The 17,366-nt window shown below is 60.0% G+C and overlaps 2 protein-coding genes and 1 pseudogene across 3 annotated transcripts; all 3 read right to left on the bottom strand.

The window, feature by feature from the left end:
* The window catches only part of LOC141974059 (protein Smaug homolog 2-like), a 22,230-nt pseudogene extending 21,537 nt beyond the window's left edge, over positions 1-693 (bottom strand).
* Positions 694-7,540: 6,847 nt separating this feature from the next.
* On the bottom strand, positions 7,541-9,378 carry HIPK4 (homeodomain interacting protein kinase 4). Its single transcript, XM_074933321.1, is given in 5 exon segments — positions 7,541-7,575; positions 8,315-8,509; positions 8,512-8,591; positions 8,593-9,180; positions 9,182-9,378. Coding segments are annotated over 5 exon segments (1,095 nt in total).
* Positions 9,379-9,684: 306 nt separating this feature from the next.
* Positions 9,685-13,459, bottom strand: PRX (periaxin). 2 transcript variants are annotated; one of them, XM_074933435.1, is made up of 5 exons: positions 13,408-13,459; positions 13,023-13,058; positions 12,812-12,935; positions 12,541-12,725; positions 9,685-12,361 (listed from the first exon to the last, which is right to left on the bottom strand). In XM_074933435.1, exons 2-5 carry the CDS (start codon positions 13,026-13,028, stop codon positions 9,986-9,988), a joined length of 2,691 nt encoding a protein of 896 aa, XP_074789536.1. In that variant the 5' UTR covers positions 13,029-13,058; positions 13,408-13,459; the 3' UTR covers positions 9,685-9,985. The 2 variants fall into 2 exon arrangements, with proteins under 2 accessions (XP_074789536.1, XP_074789535.1); XM_074933434.1 differs by having other exon boundaries at positions 13,023-13,102; positions 13,408-13,449.
* Positions 13,460-17,366: the final 3,907 nt, after the last annotated feature.

The raw sequence follows: 17,366 nt of genomic DNA on the forward strand, positions 1-17,366 counted from the left end.
GAGCTGGGGGGAGAGGAGGGGGGGGTCAGGGCTTGGGCAGGGGTCCCCTCTGCGGGACCCCTCACCCAAGTCCCCCATGGCCACCTGGATCCTCTCTGCAGGACCCCCACAAGTCCCCTGAGGCCACCTGGGTCCCCTTAATGTCTCCCCCCAGGTCCCTCTGTCCCCTACATTTCCTCCTGCAGCCCCTCCAGCCCCCCCTCAACCCCCCCAGATCCCCTCCCTGGACACCCAGCTTTCCCCCCACCCCTTCCCTTGTCCCCCCAAGTCTCTCCTCACCCCCCTCCCCGCCCTGTCCCCTCCAGGCTCCTCCCTGTACCTCCTCCAACTCCTCACCCTCAATGTCCCTTCTCAGCCCTTAATGTGCCCCCCAGACCCCTTCCCGCCCCCTCTGTCCTCTCAATTCCCCCCCAGACCCCTTCCCGCCCCCTCTGTCCTCTCAATTCCCCCCCAGACCCCTTCCCGCCCCCTCTGTCCTCTCCATTTCCCCCCAGACCCCTTCCCGCCCCCCCGCCGTCCCCACTCACCTGCTCCCCCCGGCCCGCTGCTGCTGGTGGGGGGGTACAAGGGCGGGTGCCTGTTCTCCTCAGGAGCCGCCTCGGGCCAGGACGGCCCCAGCTCGGTGGCTGCATCTTCGGGCCCCTCGAGAGGAGGTGGCAGCCGTCGAGGAGCTTTGGGGCGAGAAGGTCGCATCGGGGGGCCGCCGGCACCGGCCAAGTGCCTCTCTAAGTGACCCAACCAGAGAGCCAAAGTGCTGCAGCCGTCCGGGGGGGTGCTGGCTTGGATGAGGGTGTAGCAGAAGAGCTGCCGGCTCTCCCCCACTCAGTGGTTGCTCTCGCTGCCAGTCATCCAAGGTACTCTGCAGCCGTCTCAAGTACTCACCGTTGGCCGGGGTGTTGCCGGGCTGCAGGAAGGGCGGGTGGGCCAGGCAGGGTTACCCCCGCCTCGGCAGGATCCTGCAGCCAACGGCTGATGGCAGGTGCAGGAAAAAAAAGGGGGCAGGAAGGAGAAGGAGGCTGCGTCCAGTGCGGAATCATGCGAGAGAGAGAACGTGGAGGGCAACCTCCCCCTGCTTGGAGGGGTTGGAAATGAGGGAGCAAAACTCTCCCCGGGGAAAAGCAAGCATTACCCAGACATTCTGCTGAAATGATCCGTCGAAGAGACCCCAAGCTGTCGGCACAGGGGCACCCACAGCCGGCTCCTGGGCGCCCACCAAAAGCCGCCTCTCACCCTCAGGTGCGGTCGCACACACCCTGCCGGTAACCCCCGGGGACCGTGACCTGTGCAGACACCAGCATCACCTCTTCCCCAGGTTATTCAGGGAAATGGTCCTTCCCAGTTACCCCTTTCCAGGTTTTTGTTAACACTTGAGCCTTGCCCTGGACTTCGTGTTGATCTGGTATCTGCGACGAGAAGTGACGCAATATTGGTGGCACCCGTGAGACAGGGGATGTTTAAAAAGTCCATGACACACAATGCCTGATTTAGCCTCTCGTGAGGCGCAGACGGATACCCTCCCTCTCCCCTTTCTGTGGCTGTAACAGAGGCTTTAGGTGCCAGGCGTACGCTCCACAGTGGCCTGTCCGGCCGGTGAGTGGGGAATGCCGGGCAGAGGCTTGACCCCCACTGTATGGCCGGATGCAAACACTGCTCCAGAAGGGGCATCGACAGACACGGGTCCATATTTTACCGTTCCAAATGCAGCCAAGTGAGAGACGTCACATTGCCGTAATTCCGAGGAGGCGAGTCCCCGAGGGCTGACACCACTGGCTGTTGAAGAGAGGGAGTCCTGCTGGCACTCAGGGCAAGGGGCAATGATGTCTTTAGCCTGACGCCTTGATAAAGGAAACTGGTTTTGTATTGCTCTGGAGTTCTGGTGGAAAAAACGCATGTGAAAGCCGAGCTTGCTCGAAGACATTTGTATGAGCCACTGTAGCACGTGCATAGTAACCGGAACAATGATACACACGGGTTCCTGACCAGCAAGTAACAGTAGGCGCTGCCGGCCTTGCGTGATCATTTGGCAAACATTTCTGGACTAGTAGTGACCGTCTCGTGCATTCGGTGTGACAGAAAAATCCATTCAGCAATAACAAGAGGGTCCCGAAGTGTTTCACCCCACTGAAAGAGCAGAGCACAGGGCTGCCCTGGAGGGTTCAATAACACCAGTTGATGCGGGTGGCCGGGCACACATCCCAGTGCTTGTCTGTCTGAGACGGCGTTGGCCACACGGTGGGGATCTTGTTTCGCTTTCTCTGGGAGTGCTCTGGGTGATGTCAGTGAGGGATCTCCTCACAAAACTTCAAACAAGCTATGGGGATCATCATTAGTGAGGCCCACAACGGCTGTATCCAATTTATGGCTCCCAACAGTTTCTGTAAATCTTTTAAAGTCTTAACATCAGTTTCGAGTTTAACCTGCTGCAGGACAATGGTCTGTTCACAAAGTCTCCAGCCCAGGTACTGCCCGGTGATGATCTCTGTACCTTTTCAGGTGCTGTTTGCCACCCCATTGGAGACAGTGAGCCTTTGGTTAAAGCGAGAGCCTTTTCCATGATCTCCCGTGTTTCTGGGCCGTAAGGATGTCAGCCATACAATGATACAGAGCAGCCTGGGGGACCTGGTGGGACTTTTTATGTCTTATGGTAAAACAGCCCACTGGTACCATTTTGCAGGTTCACTAACATTAAGAATGGGAATAGAAAAGGCCAATTGAGGTGCATCATCTGGATGCAAGGGAAGGGTAAAAAGAAAGCAATCCTTTAGATCAGTTATTACAAGGTGCCAGTTTCAGGTAATCATTGTGGGGAGGGCATTCATGGTGGTAACGCACCCTCATCCTCCACGGCATCATTAATGTGTCAGAGATCATGTAAAAGTCACCATTTACCACTTTTCTTTATAATAACAACTTAATTGTCTCTGAATTAAATCATTCAGGTGGCACAACTTTTCCCTTGGCAGGGGCCACTGACCCACCCACACAGGGGATTCTGTTTCCCAGGTGAGTTTCAGGGGGGTTTCAGGGGGGGTTGTGCTGCAGTGGTGATTAAGACAAATTCGATGCAGTTTGAGTTCCCCATCGAGCCATACAGTCACGACCCCAAAATGTCAGAGGGGTTTCCAATATAAATGGACAAATATTCGCTACCCGGTTTTCTGGGCCCCTCATGAGATCTTTGCTTTGAAACGCTACAGCGTGACCCCAGCCCCGAAAAGCGCTTGAGCTACCCGAGCTAACGGCCAATGCTGCGGCCATCTGCTCGCAGATATTAGGGTCACATCCGCACCAGTATCTAAAATGCCTGTCAGCTCAACAGGTTCTTCTGCTCTGGTGAGGGCACATTTTACCAGAGGCCGACCTTGTGCCACTGCCTGAGCCCAAAATATTTGAGCAGTACCTGCGGATCCAAATCCTGAGTCACCCCGGCTTCTCGGCATCCTGCTGGGGGGAGCTGCAGTAAGATAAACAAGCTGAGCAATTTTTGACCCTTTTGTTACTGAACACGGAGGTACCGGGGTCCAGGCCATGATTCTGGTAAAACAAACAACCCCTGTCAGGTTGTAGATGATCTTCTGACAATATCCCCCTCGGGCAGAGGGTACAGAGGTGCCCTCTCCCCGCAGAGCACGCACCAAAATTCAAGACAACAATGACCACAGAATTGCTGCCTCCCGCTACAGGAGATGTTTCACCTGCGACACTTAAACCCCTGAGCCCCAACAAACAGCAGCACCAGGGCCCCAGCGGGGGGGCGCCAGGCTCTGCACTAAGGGATGTTCACTCGCCCTGCACTCCCCCCGCGCAGAGTCTGCCCCGCGCTTCGTTCCTCCCCGGGCGCTTCCCCGGCGGGAGAACGGACCCGCGGGGCAGAGAGCTCCGCCCTGCGCAGCTGCAGCTGGGCTGCGCCTCACACCCGCAGAACAGCCACACAGGGGGGCCTCGCGCTTGGTCCTGACACACCGTGAAATGGCGAATACTACAAACAGCAAAACACCACTCAGAATCTATAAAGCCGTTGCCAGTTGACTATGTGGTGTGCCCAGAAAATCAGAAAACTCCCCCTTCTTTGTTTTTAAATGAAGGCCTTTAGTGTACTGACCATCAGAAAGTTTTAAAGTTGGTCCTTTTAGAATGGACAAGGGACTCCACATCACAGTGTTAGCACCTTCTGTAGAATCTGCTGCTTTAGGTGTTCGGGGGAGGTGGGACATGGCCGCAGGCAGTCACTATGTGGTGGGGGTGAGCTCGAGGACGCCCTGGGCCGCCGCCGCCAGCTCCGCACTTTGAGAGTGTCCGAAACCAAGTTCCCAGTGGTCGCTGGCTCGCTGGCAGGCTGATCCCCGCGGGCAACAGCATCCCGCAGCCCTTCCCCTATTTCAGCCATGTTGCCGGTTCAGGGGCTGTGACGGCATCGGCGGGATGCCGTGGGTTCCGCACCGGTTGAGGACCCTTCGCACGGAGGTTTCGTTCTGAGTGATCCCTCTCTCAGAGAGTATAAGCAGCAGGAGTCTGACAGTGGCCGTCTCCTCTGCGGACATGTTCTGCCCCGTGCTGCCCCCGACTGATCACCTCTCCTGGGTGATTTTCCGTCCACCGACCGTTGTCCATCCCCCTGTCACACCCCGCTGCAGACAGCACCTGCGATCGGGGATCCTCCCGCGGCGGCTTCTGCGCTCCGTCCTGGTTCATCGGGGTCACCGGTTGTTGCGGGAGGATATCGGACCTGCACAACTCCAGCAGAGTGACAGCACGCAAAGCCCTTTATTCTTCTCAAGTACGTACGTATGCTCTCGCCAAAGCTCGTACTCCACAATTACAAATCAGCAATTAGGCAGTTATCAAGCGTTTCTCCTGCCAGCACAAGGCCGCTCTCACACGGGCTGTGCAGACCAATGCCCTGCTCGCTCAGGCGCTGTTCCCGCGGCGGTAACTTCTCACCGCTCAGGACTGTCCCACCGCTCAGTGCTGCGGCTGTCCCTTGGTTTCCCTGCCGCCTCGGCACAACTCAGCGGTGTCTGATCTTTCCCCCAAGGCCTGTTTCTCATCCAAGCCTTGCTGCTGCTCAGGGGCTGTGTAGGGCCGACAGGCCAGTATCTCCCACAGGACAGGGATGGGGGTTGCTGAGGGGGGACCCTGAGGATGTAGGACCAGGATGGGGGATACACAGGGGGGCGGCTGTGGATGCAGAATAGGGAGGGGGATACTCAGTGGGACCCTCTGGATGCAGCACTGGGATGGGGGATGCTCGGGGGGCCCTGGGGATGCAGCACAGGGAGATGGTAGCGCCAGGATGCCGAGGGTCTCGGGGGAGCGTCACCCCCCACGAGCTCGTCTTACCGGCACGTGTCACCCCAAGATCCGGCATCGCCCCGGAGGGCCGAGCTCTGCCAGAGATTGAAGAGGAGGAGGAAGATGAGGACCAAGAGGCGGAGGAGGACGGTGGAAAGCAACGTGCTGCGGGAGCACTGGGATGGAGAGGGGCCGTCAGTGCCCCGAAGTGAAGGGATAAATTCACTGACGGGGTTTAAAGGCTCCCCCGAGACTGGTGGCACCCAGCAAGGGATGGCACCGGGTCCAGCTGGCACCGAAGCCAGCCCCCGCAGAGCAGGGGAGTTTCCTTCGGTGGGAAGCAGGTGGGATGTGCCCCCCGGTCCTCCAGTGGGTCCAGCTGCGGTGAGGGCAGGGAAGTGGCAAGGGGGGGGGGGGAAGACCCCAAACCAGGGTGGGGGCTGCTCTGGGGGTAAAATCCCCCTCCAAAATGCCCAGGGTCCCCTGGGAAAAGTGCCCCCCCCCCCCCAGATTTCCAGAGGTCCCCACAGGGTGCAGGGTCTGGGTGGAAATGGGGGACATGGGGTGCCCCAGTTTGGGGTTGTGGGGGGCCAGGCAGGGGGCTATGGGGCACCCCTGTTTGGGGTTGTAGGGTGCCAGGATGGGGCAGGGAGCTCCATGACCCCCGGTTTGGGTCTCAGGGTGTTGTGATACAGAGAAATGTCCACTTTCCTGGCAAATTATTTCCTTATAACAACATATGATGATTTCTGAACATTGCCAAGAATCCCACTTCCCCAGATAGTTTGGGGACTGGTGTGATAAGGAAGTAGCAGGCAGCCCTGGGCTATGAATTAAAAAGACAACTCACTGACAGCAGACTCAAAGCCCTTAATGGGCACTCGGGCAAAATTAAACTGGACCAAAAGACCTCAGAGATGCTCTCTAGGGAGGATGATCTCGCCCATCTAGGAAGAAGACCCCTGGACTTTGCTTCACAGCCATGCCCGGGACAGAGCAGACACCCTGAAGAAGACCACGTGCTTCTGCTTGACCACCAAGGCTTCCATCCCTGCTGCCCCCAGGTCAGTGGGTCAGTTCAGTCCAGTCCATCTCTTGCCCAGCAGCAGCCAGATCCTGGAACACTTCTGCCCGCGTTAACATGCACACACGAGGGCCGGGGGGGCTTTTGCTGGTCGCATTCAATAGCTCTTTGCACCCTTTCTCGGAGGGACTGGACACGTATCTTTAAGGCACCCGGGAGCCCTCTGATGAGAGCTCTAACGGGGCTGGGATCCACCGGTGGGGCAAGCAGTATCCCGTAGCCCCCCCTCTCACCCCCCCTGACTGCCAGCCGCCTTCTGTACTCCTCCCGCCACCTCCGGCAGCCCCTTCACCTGAATGGAAACAGGTTCCCCCCTCTCCTTAGGGTCCACACCCCCAGCCCAGTAAGCCCCTCGAGATGGCATCGACTGGTTACCCATCGCTCCGTCACTCCAAAACACTTGGAGACCCCAAAAACCTCCCGCCTCGGCATCACTCAAAAGAATTCAATCCCCCCTCCCCGTTGAAGAAACTCTCCACAAATACTCAGTTTCAGTCTCACCCAGTTTACATTCATTTTTAACATGAAGTTCACTAAGCTCAGGTCCCATCCAGGGGATTGTGCAGACTGTGGTTCAGGGTTTCCCACCTTGTGGACCTGTGTGCCTTTCTGTTTTAATGAGAGGCAGCACATCTCTTTCCTCCAATTCCTCTATTTCCTCTGAGCCACTTTCCTCAGAGTTCCCTCAAATATCTCCATCCCACTCCTCAAGATCTACACCTGTAATTAACTTTTGAATCTGAACAAGCCTAGGAGACTTTTTTGCTCGTGCCAGCATAATTTCCATTTTTCTTTCTAATAACAGCCTTCTCTCTCTTTCTCGTAATAATTCTGTCTTTAAATGATCCATTTCCAATGGCTCCTCTAAGGCATCTCTCTCCACTACCACAAAATAATCCTGCGCCTGAATCAAGCTGGCACCTTATCTGGTGCACATTGTCCTTCACCTCCACTTATCCACCAACTCCCCTGGCTTTGTTCCAACTTTCTCACAACGTCCACCGGATCAAACCACCTCTCCTTTGCTCACTGTACATCTGTGGGAGAAGGGGCAAAACTATTTCTGTAATAACTCCTCTATCGACATCCTGCCAACTGCACCAATCACTACAGAGGCTCCCAGATAAACAACCAACCACCAACAATAAAAAATTATCAACACCATTAACTAGCTCTCTGTAAATCACAGGTGCGGATGTCTGTGAGAGGAGAGCAGATCGACTTTCTGGGGTCTAAGGGCAACCCCAAACGCTCTCTCGCTCACCTGACAAGTGAGGGCTCTCACCCTCGAGGACCTGCTCAGGGCAGCGTCCCGACCCAGGGCCCCTCGAGGAGTTTCCTTGGGCAGCGTCCCGACCCCAGGGGAGAGGCCTCGACCGCAGCTGCTGCTCCAGGGGACGAGCTCCAAAGGGCTCCCAGGGGACTCCATTTATAGCCAGGTGACTCTGACCTGTAGCCAACAGCGGCTCCCGTTAGCCAAAGGCCCCAGTTACCGCCAAGCCCCGAGAACAGGCAGCCAGGAGCTGCTACGCTTCAGCAGCCAAGAAGCTGCTTTCACTGGGGGGGGAACCTGCCACGGGCACCCATGGGTGGGGTGGCATCCCCACCCCTTGGTGGGGACCTGGGACATCCAGGGACCCTGAGCTGCCAGGGATTCTGGGCACTCATGACATTGGGCACCAGGGACCCCCCCAGCACCCATGATATGGGGGCACGAGAGACCCCTAAACACCTGTGATGTAGGGCAGCAGAGACCCCCCAGCACGCATGATACAGGGGCACGAGGGACCCTGAGAATCCAGGGACTCCCCAGCACCCATGATCTGGGGGCACCAGGGACCCCGAGCATCCAGGGCCCCAAAGCACGGGGGGACGCAAAGGCCCCGAGCACCCGGTGTCCCAGAGCACCCACGCCCAGGAGCCCCCCCACGGCTGTACCTCGGCGTGGGACGAGGTGTTCGCTCTGCCAGGCAGGTTCTTCCTTGTGGCAGAGCTGGCGAGACTGGGTGGCCTCAAAGCGGGACTTCACCTGCTGCAGGGAGATGAAGGGAGGCTGGAGGGCGGCGCTGGGCGTGATCCTCTCCTGCGAGTCCCGCGTGAGCGTCGTCTTGAGCAGCGGCACCGTCCCACGCAGTCACAGTGCTCGCCCAGGGCTTCCTGGCTGGAGTCAGACGCCAGGCGGACGAGCCCTGGCACCAGCTGATCCAGCGAGGAGCCTTGCCTGGTGGTCTGAGCTGCAGGAACCACTGGGATGTGGCACCCGTTGGAAGAAGGAGCAGGTCTTCCAGGCAGCGCAGAGCAACTCATCCCGTGGCAGCCCCAGGCTGGAGCAGATGTGGCAGACCTGGTCGTACTCGTTGATGCCAGGGTAGAGTGGCCGACCCAAGTGAAGCTCAGCCATCACGCAACCCAAAGACCAGACGTCGCAGAAGGGCAACCCCAGCAAGATCTCCGGTGCCCGGTAGAAGCGGGTTTGGCTGTAGGGCTGCTTGACGTGGCAGACCTCGGTGAGGATGCAGGCTGAGCCAAAGTCAATGCGTTTGATGCGGAAAGGATAGCGTGCGTGGTCCACCAGCATGATGTTCTCTGGCTTGAGGTCAGCGTGGATGATGGAGAGCTCCTTCAGCTTGACCAGCTCTGCCAGCCGCTGCACTGTGATGGTATGGATGTGCCGGACGGGCAACGGCAAGAAATTGTTCTTCGTTTGGAAGTCCTGGAGGTTTTGCTCCAGCAGCTCAAAGACCAGGTAGGTGCAGGCACTGTCAGCGAAGGACTGGAGGAAACGGATGATGTGCGACTCCTGTGTCCACCCCCCGCAAGGCCTGCAGCAGCCTCAGCTCGTTCTTCACCACGTGGCCACGGTAGCGTTTGTTCTTCGGGATCCTGATGGCCACCATCTCCCCCGTGCTCCTCCGCCGGCCCTGGGCCACCTCCCCGAAGGACCCCTTCCCCACCGTGGCCACCAGGCCGTAGTGTTCAGCGCCCACCACCAGTGTCTCCATGGCGAGCCGGCTCCTCGCCAGGGGCCTGTGAGCCCCGACTCTGCACCCACCAGGGGCTTGTGGCACCCAGACACCTCAACCTGGTGGCCCCCAACATGCTGCTGGGTCTGGCATTGCCATGGCAACACCTTCTGTTGCTGGTGTCGTCCCCAGGAGCAACTGTTGCCCCACACAAAGGACAGGAACCTGGGTGGAGGAACCCCCTGGTTCCCATCCCTGGTCCCCTGAAACCTATCCCAGCCCCCTAAAACCTATCCTCAACCCCGGCCCGAGTTACCTCTGGTCCCCCAAACCCTTCCCTGCCTCCCAAAACCCATTCTCAGACCCCACAGACACGCCCAAGGCTTTTTTGAGGTGTTAACATTTATTTGGGCCAAGCAGAGAGCAAGGGGCCAGGGGAGTGATGCTGCCATCCCGCCCACTCCCTGGTTAATAGTAACACCTGGAAAATGGGCAAAAAGCTTCAAACAACCCCCCCAAAAAGCTGGGTTAGGAATTTTTTCAGGTGTAAGTGGATTAAAGAGAGCTTGGGGAAGCAAGTGATCCTCCACCACCCCATCACTGTTTCAGGGGGTCCCTGAAGACCCCCCCATGCTCGGGGGGGTGTTTACCGCTCACCACAGGGTTGGGGGCTCAGTGTCAGCTTAGGCAGCTGAAATGTAGGTGTCCCCTCACCCCCAAACGCCCCCAGACTGAAGTGTGGGGTGAATTCCGTCACCGATGGCCGCTGGTTGAATTCGGGGTCCCCAGGGGAGAGCTCAACGCCGGGTAACCGAATCTTCCCCTCCTTGGGTCGGGTGATGGGGGGCTCTGGTGCGGACCCCCCTGGGGAGAAACCCACCCTGGGCACCCGGCGCCATCGCCGGGTCTTGCCCTCTGCTTCGCCATTGACACGGGGCAGGGCGTCCACCACCTGGTTGTCTTCTTTCCCTTTCGGCTTCACCAACACCAACAGCGCCTTCTTCATGCCGCCCATCCTCATCCTCCCCTCACCTTCCAACCCGCTCCCGGCAAAACCTGTGCCGAATTTTGGCAGTTTGACCCTAGGCTGGTGTCCTGGTGCTGTGTCCTTCCCGGTGGTCTCCTCCATCCCATCCATCCCCGGTGGCGCCAACTCCAATGCCGGCACCTTCAGCGCCGACACGCCGCTGGGTTTTGGTATCTTCCAGCTGACGGGATCCGCCGGTTGTTTTACTGGCGCCGTGAAACCCACAGTGGGGACGGTGAACCAGGGGGTCAGCGGTTGCACCCCCCCATCACCCACTGTCCCCCTGGTTTTCAGCTTCAACGGGGTCGTGCCAGGAGACTCCGGCATCTTCCTTCCTGCCGTGCCAGTGCTCAAGCTCTCGGCGCTTGCCCCACGTCTCATCATTTTGAGATCCCCCCCGATGCGGATATCGGGGCTGGATCCCCCAAATTTTGGCCATCTCAACCCCCCGCCCAGCTCCGGCCCGGCAGGGAGTTTAGGCAAGGATGGCACACGTTGGCTACCCGTCACTGGCAGTGTGATGCCCACCCGTGGTACTCGAAGCCGGGGGGTCCCAGGGGACCCCGGTTCTTCTGACCTCCCGTCGTCCCCCCCCAACCCCCCGAATCCCAACCGCGGCAGCTTCATCACTGGGCCGGCATCCTGGGGACCCTCCTCACCACCAGCACCCTTGGCCTCACTCTTGACTCCGAAAGGCGCCAGGGATAATTTGGGGACCTTCAGCTTGACCCCGGCACCAGCGGCACCAACTGTCCCCAAAGCCAGGTCTAAGGCCGCTGTGGGACCAGTGACAGCACGGCCAGGCGGCGCTGGCACGGCTGTACCGTGGGCCGCTGGGGGATACCCACTGCCACTCCCGCCCGTTTTGAGCTTGGCAAGGGACAACCCGAACCGTGGCAGGGTGAATCTGGGGGGTTTGGCGCCGGTTGCTGGCACGTCCCCCATGAGCCGCGCTGGGGGGCTGATTTCCACTGCTGGCAGTGGTGCCGTGGGCTCCAGCTCCAGGCTGAGCTTTCGGAGCCCTTTGGCAAACCTGGCCACCATGTCTGGCGTCACCACAGCATCCCCCTCACGTGGCGCTTCCGCAGCGCCGGCTTCCGCTGGCAGCGCCAAACCCAGGCCGACGTGCGGCACAGCGATGTCGATGGACGGCACCGTCATGGCCGGGAAGGTCAACTGAGCCGGCGCTGCCGGTGGTGACTCCGGGCGCCGTGTGGGCAGCTTCACCTCCAACCGTGGTTGCTCGCTGGTGATGGCTGGCTCTGCTTTGGGCACGCTGAGCTCAGGGACCAGCTCTATGGCGGCGCTGGGGACGGCGATGCCAATGGAGGGGACACGGATGCTGGTAAATCCCCCTCGCCCACTGGCATCCCCCTCCTGATCCTCTCCTGTGGCTGTGCCAAAATTTGGCAGCTTGCTTTTCAGCACTGGGCTACCCCCACCCTTACAGCTGTTGCGGGGGGTGTCTCCTTCCCCCACCTTGATTTTGGGTTGACTTATGGTTGTGCTGGGCTCTGCCATCACAGCTGGCAGTGGCAAAGCTGGCACAGCCACCTCCAAGCGGGGCAGCCGGAACGCCGGCTCCTTGGCTTGAGGGGCGGCTGGCAGTGCTGTGCCGGCGAGGCTGAGCCCCGCGGTGACTTTTGGCACTGCCACCTCCACAGCTGGTAACCGCGGGCTGGTACCCGCCGGTGCTTCGGCGGCCCCGCCAGCGAGCTCCGTTTTCCCCGGCGGCTTCTCCATCGCCTGCGTTTTGGTGGCGGCCGCTTCCTTCACTGTTAAGCGGGATGGCGTCGCGCGTGGCCGTCGGGGCTCTGCCGCTGGCAGCACCGCGGTGGCTGCGGCGCTTGGTGCTGCTTTGGCGGCTCTTCGGCTCTTCAGCCGCTTGGAGAGCTTGGGAAGGGCAAACTCCACGGCCACCGCGCTGCCGGCTGCGGCGCTCACCGGGCCGGGGGCCGCTGGCAGCTCCTTGCAGGGCGTCAGGATGGGGGTGCTCTGTGTGAGGGTGGGGGAGATGGGATCTGGCACCCACCACACTCATGCGTCCACCCATAGGGACCCCCAAGCGCCCGGGTTCCCCGGTGCCGCATCCCCAGGGTCCCCGAGCATCCCCCATCCCTCTCCTGCATCCACAGCCCCCCCCGCCACCCATTCCTGCACCCACAGTCACCTACCAGCCTGGCCACCTTCCGCCGGTGCCCGTCGCCAGTGCCAGTGCTGTTGGGGGGGACGCGGGTGCTGCTTGTCCAACGCCGGAGCCCAAGCGAGACCTTGCAGGACCTGGCACCCTCCAGCACTCGTGCGACGTCCTCAGGGGGGGCCCCCTCAAAGAAAACCCTAGCGCTGACGAGCCGGTCACCTATAGGGACCATAGGGGCTGTCACCCTGGGTGCCATCCCCCCCCCCGCCCCACACAAATCCGGGTGGGTTTCGGGGACCGCTCACCTTGGTGGACGCGCAGGGATTTGGGTGCCTTGGCGACGTAGAGGCCGTGGCGGTCACGGGCCACGGTGATGCCTGTCACCCCAGCCTCGGGCGCTGTCTCCAGCTCCACCAGCTCCGCGGCCTCCTATGGGGCAGAGGGCAGGGGGGTGGGATCTGGCCCTCCCCCCCCCCCCGCCCCATGCCGCGCCTCAACGCCCGCCCTGGCACTTACCTCCATGGGGAAAGTCCCCTCCTCCGTGGGGTGTCCCTGGGGTTTGGGGGGGACTCAGAGTGCTCTGGCACCACAGGGTCCTGCAAATGGGGCACAGACCCCCCCAACCCCCCCATTGCGGATCCCCATCTCTGCCCACTGCAGCTCCCACCCCCCCCACTGCAGCCCTCAACCCCCACTGCAGCCCCCAACCCCCCCATCGCAGCCCCCAACCCCCCCACTGCAGCCCCCAGCCCCCCCATTCCAGCCCCCAGCCCCCCCACTGCAGCCCCCATCTCGCCCTTCCCCACACCCAGAGTGCAGGCAGCCTGAGGGCGGGGGGCCCGTCCTTTCCCACCCTGCACCCCAGAACCTGTCTGCTGGGATCTGCCAAGACCCCCCTCACCTCCCAGCTCCTTCCTGCTCCGGCGCTCCACTACAAACTGTTTGTATGTCCCCCCCTCCACAGCCAGGGTGGGGGGACCCACGCGGTCAGGCCCCCCCTAGAAGAGAACCCAGGCGTCGGGGCTCTGCGTCCCACGCCAGCTCAGCAAAGGTCAGTGGCTCTGCGCTGGAGACCCCCCGCTTTGGCATCACACCCTGAACTTGCTGCTGGCACCCACCCACACGCAGGCAGGACAAAGCGGTCCCTTGTCCTGGGTCCCCCCACCGCCACCCCATGGGAATTCCGGGAATTTGGGGGACTAAGCACAAAATCCTGTAGGACGGAGGGTGGCAAAAGGCCGAGTTCAGCCGGCGGGGCCTGCGGCCGCAGCGATGGGCTCGCAGCCTGGCAGTCGGGGATAAGCCCCGGGGGAGAGGAGCTGCAGGGGACTGGGGTGCCCCTGAGAAACTGCGTCCCCCCGCGCCCCGGGTCTGCCCTCGCGCTGTGCAGCGGCACCTCCCGGGTGATCCGCTGGCTGCATGGCTACACATCTGCACGGCCGCACACCTGCGTGGGTGCACATCTGTGTCGGTGCACATCTGCATGCCTGCACATCTTCATATCTGCATGGGTGCACATCTGCATGGGTCCACATCATATCTGCATGGGCGCACACTTGCATGGGTGCACATCTGTATGGGTGCACATCTGCATGGGTGCACATCTGCATGGGTGCACATCTGTATGGGTGCACATCTGCATGGGTCCATATCTGTATGGGTGCACATCTGTATGGATGCACATCTGCATGGGTCCCTATCTGCATGGGTGCACATCTGTATGGATGCACATCTGCATGGGTCCATATCTGCATGGGTGCACATCTGCATGGGTGCACATCTGTATGGGTGCACATCTGCATGGGTCCCTATCTACATGGGTGCACATCTGTATGGGTGCACATCTGCATGGGTGCACATCTGCATGGGTGCACATCTGCATGGGTCCATATCTGTATGGGTGCACATCTGCATGGGTGCACATCTGCATGGGTCCATATCTGCATGGGTGCACATCTGTATGGATGCACATCTGCATGGGTCCATATCTGCATGGGTCCATATCTGTATGGGTGCACATCTGCATGGGTCCATATCTGCATGGGTGCACATCTGTATGGGTGCACATCTGCATGGGTCCATATCTGCATGGGTGCACATCTGTATGGGTGCACATCTGCATGGGTGCACATCTGCATGGGTCCATATCTGCATGGGTGCACATCTGTATGGATGCACATCTGCATGGGTCCATATCTGCATGGGTCCATATCTGTATGGGTGCACATCTGTATGGGTGCACATCTGCATGGGTCCCTATCTGCATGGGTGCACATCTGTATGGGTGCACATCTGCATGGGTCCATATCTGCATGGGTGCACATCTGCATGGGTGCACATCTGCATGGGTGCACAGCTGCACAGCTGCATGGGTGCCCAGCTGCATGGTCGCAGGGGTGTAGGGGCACCAGGGGTACCTGGGTACCAGGATTCTGGGGTGCAGGGTTCTTAGAGGCAGCTCTGGGCTGGGAAAGGGGCGATAGCACCCCCAGGACTCTCCATAATACCCTTGGGACCCCCCCATGGGAGCCTCAAGGCACTCATGGGACACCCATAACACCCTCTGGAGCCCCATAGGACCTCAATGACCCCCAAAACACCCATGGGGTGCCCCATGGGAACCTCAAAGCACCCCCGGGACCTCCATAGCACCCTTGTGACCGCCATAGCACCCTCAGGACCCCAAAGCACCCCTGGGATCCCCCTGGAACCCCTAAAGGACCTCTGGGACTCCCAAAGCATCCCCAGGACCCCAAAGCACCCTTGAGACCCCCCCCTAACACCCTTGGGATACCCCTCACACCCCCAGGATCCCCATAGCAGTCCTAGGACACCCATAACACCTCTGGGACCCCAAAGGGACTCCCATAGCACTCTTGGACTCCCAAAGCACCCTTGGGATCCCCATAGCGCCCCCAGGGGAGCCCATATGCCTGGTGCCCCCCCGCAAGCAGCTGAGTAATGTGCTGACTCAGCAAACCCTGCCGGCAGCACCCATGGGCGCGGGTGGGCACATGAATGGAACGATTGATGGCAGGGTGGTGTGGGGGCTTCGGGGAATTCAGCAACAGCCGCTGCACCCACCCCAAGCCTTGATCAGGTGGGTGCTGGCACCCTGAGATCTCAATGGCACCCAGAGGTGCTGCAGGGCCCCCCAGCACCCATGGGTGCCCCACTGACACCCTCTCCCCATGTAAACAGTTGGTGTCACTCGACACAGAGCGGGGGTCAGATTCGTCAACCTGAGGGGGGGCACGTGTGTATTATCCACCTTTCCAAGTGCTGCAAAACCTTGGGGAGCCCCAAAAGTCCCCTGGGGGTTCTGGACCACCCCAAACTCAGTCAGTCCTAAGTTAATGGTTGGACTGGATGATATTCAAGGTCTTTTCCAACTGAGATGTTTCTGTGATTCTATGAAACCCTTAGATGTCTCAGACCCCCCCAGACCTTTTGTGAGAACCCCCAAATTCCTTTAGGGCTCCTGGCCAAGCTCAAGAGCTCCAACAAACCCCAAAACTATGTGGCTCAAGGCAAGAGCCCCAGTGCGCTCTGGAAGGCAGCAGAGCCCTTTGCAGGCTTTGGCAAAGCCCAGCGAAAGCCCTGGGGCCAAACTGTGTGAAAAGCTTGTTATGGAGCAAAGATGGAACCTCCCGGGTTCTGCGGTCACCTGCTGAGGACATCTAAGAGATCAGCGCGCCTCTTGGCTTTCACAGAATCACAGAATCACTCAGGTTGGAAAAGCCCCTCGGGATCTGCGAGTCCAACCCTCAGCCCGACTCTACAAAGTTCTCCCCTACCCCACATCCCCCACAGCTCATCCCAACGGCCCTGAAACCCCCCCAGGGATGGGGACTCCCCCCTCCCTGGGCAGCCTGTTCCACTCTCGGACCACTCTTGCTGGGAAACATTTTCCCTCCTGCCCAGCCTGACCCTCCCCTGTGGCAGTTTCCAGCCGTTCCCTCTTGTCCTGTCCCTGATCCCCTGGGAGCAGAGCCCAGCCCCAGCCTCTCTGCAATGTCCCGTCAGGAGCTGCAGAGAGGGATGAGGGCTCCCCTCAGCCTCCTCCTCCTCACACTGAACACTCCAGCTCCTGCCCTGCCTCCTCACAGGATTGATTCTCCAGCCCTTCCCCAGCCTCGTTGCCCTCCTCTGCCCTCGCTCCAGCCCCTCCAGATCTCTCTGGGATTGAGGTGCCCAAACCTGGACCCAACCCTCCAGGTGTGGCCTCACCAGTGCAGAGCACAGGGGGACTGTCACCTCCCTGTCCCTGCTGGTCACACTGGTGCTGATCCAAGCCAGGATGCCGTTGGCTTTCTTGGCCACCCGGGCATGCTGCTGGCTCCTGTTCAGCTGCTTGTCAGTGAGAACCCCCAGACCCTTCTCTCCCAGACTTTCCCTGCTGCATGGCTCGCTGCGTGCTGGAGGGCAGGCTAGTAAATAACTTTGTGCAGTGTCTCTATTCAAAGTGACAAGCCCTGCCCAGGAAGCCTCAAAATCACAGAATCCCAGAAACATCTCGGTTAGAAAAGACCTTGAAGATCATCCAGTCCAACCACAAACCTCACACTGACCGTTCTCAAGCATCCTGGTGTGGGTGCAGGATGAGGAGAGCAGAGCAGAGGTGAGGAAAGGTGCAAACAGAGCCCGCGGGTCACCAGCGTATCGCTCACCTGCGGCTCAGCCGCTCGCATCGGGCCTGCTGGCTCATTATCAGTTAACCCCCCCAGGTCCCTCTCGCCCATGCCCCCCTGCTCCTCTATCTCCCCATCCCCCTCCTCCACCCCCTTCACCTCGCCCTCTCTCAGACCCTCTGTGCTGCTCCCTGTCTCGACTGTCGATTGCTTCATCTCTCTGCCTTGA

Source organism: Athene noctua, unplaced genomic scaffold (genome assembly GCF_965140245.1).
Source record: "Athene noctua unplaced genomic scaffold, bAthNoc1.hap1.1 HAP1_HAP1_scaffold_31, whole genome shotgun sequence".
Classification (NCBI taxonomy): Eukaryota; Metazoa; Chordata; class Aves; order Strigiformes; family Strigidae; genus Athene; species Athene noctua.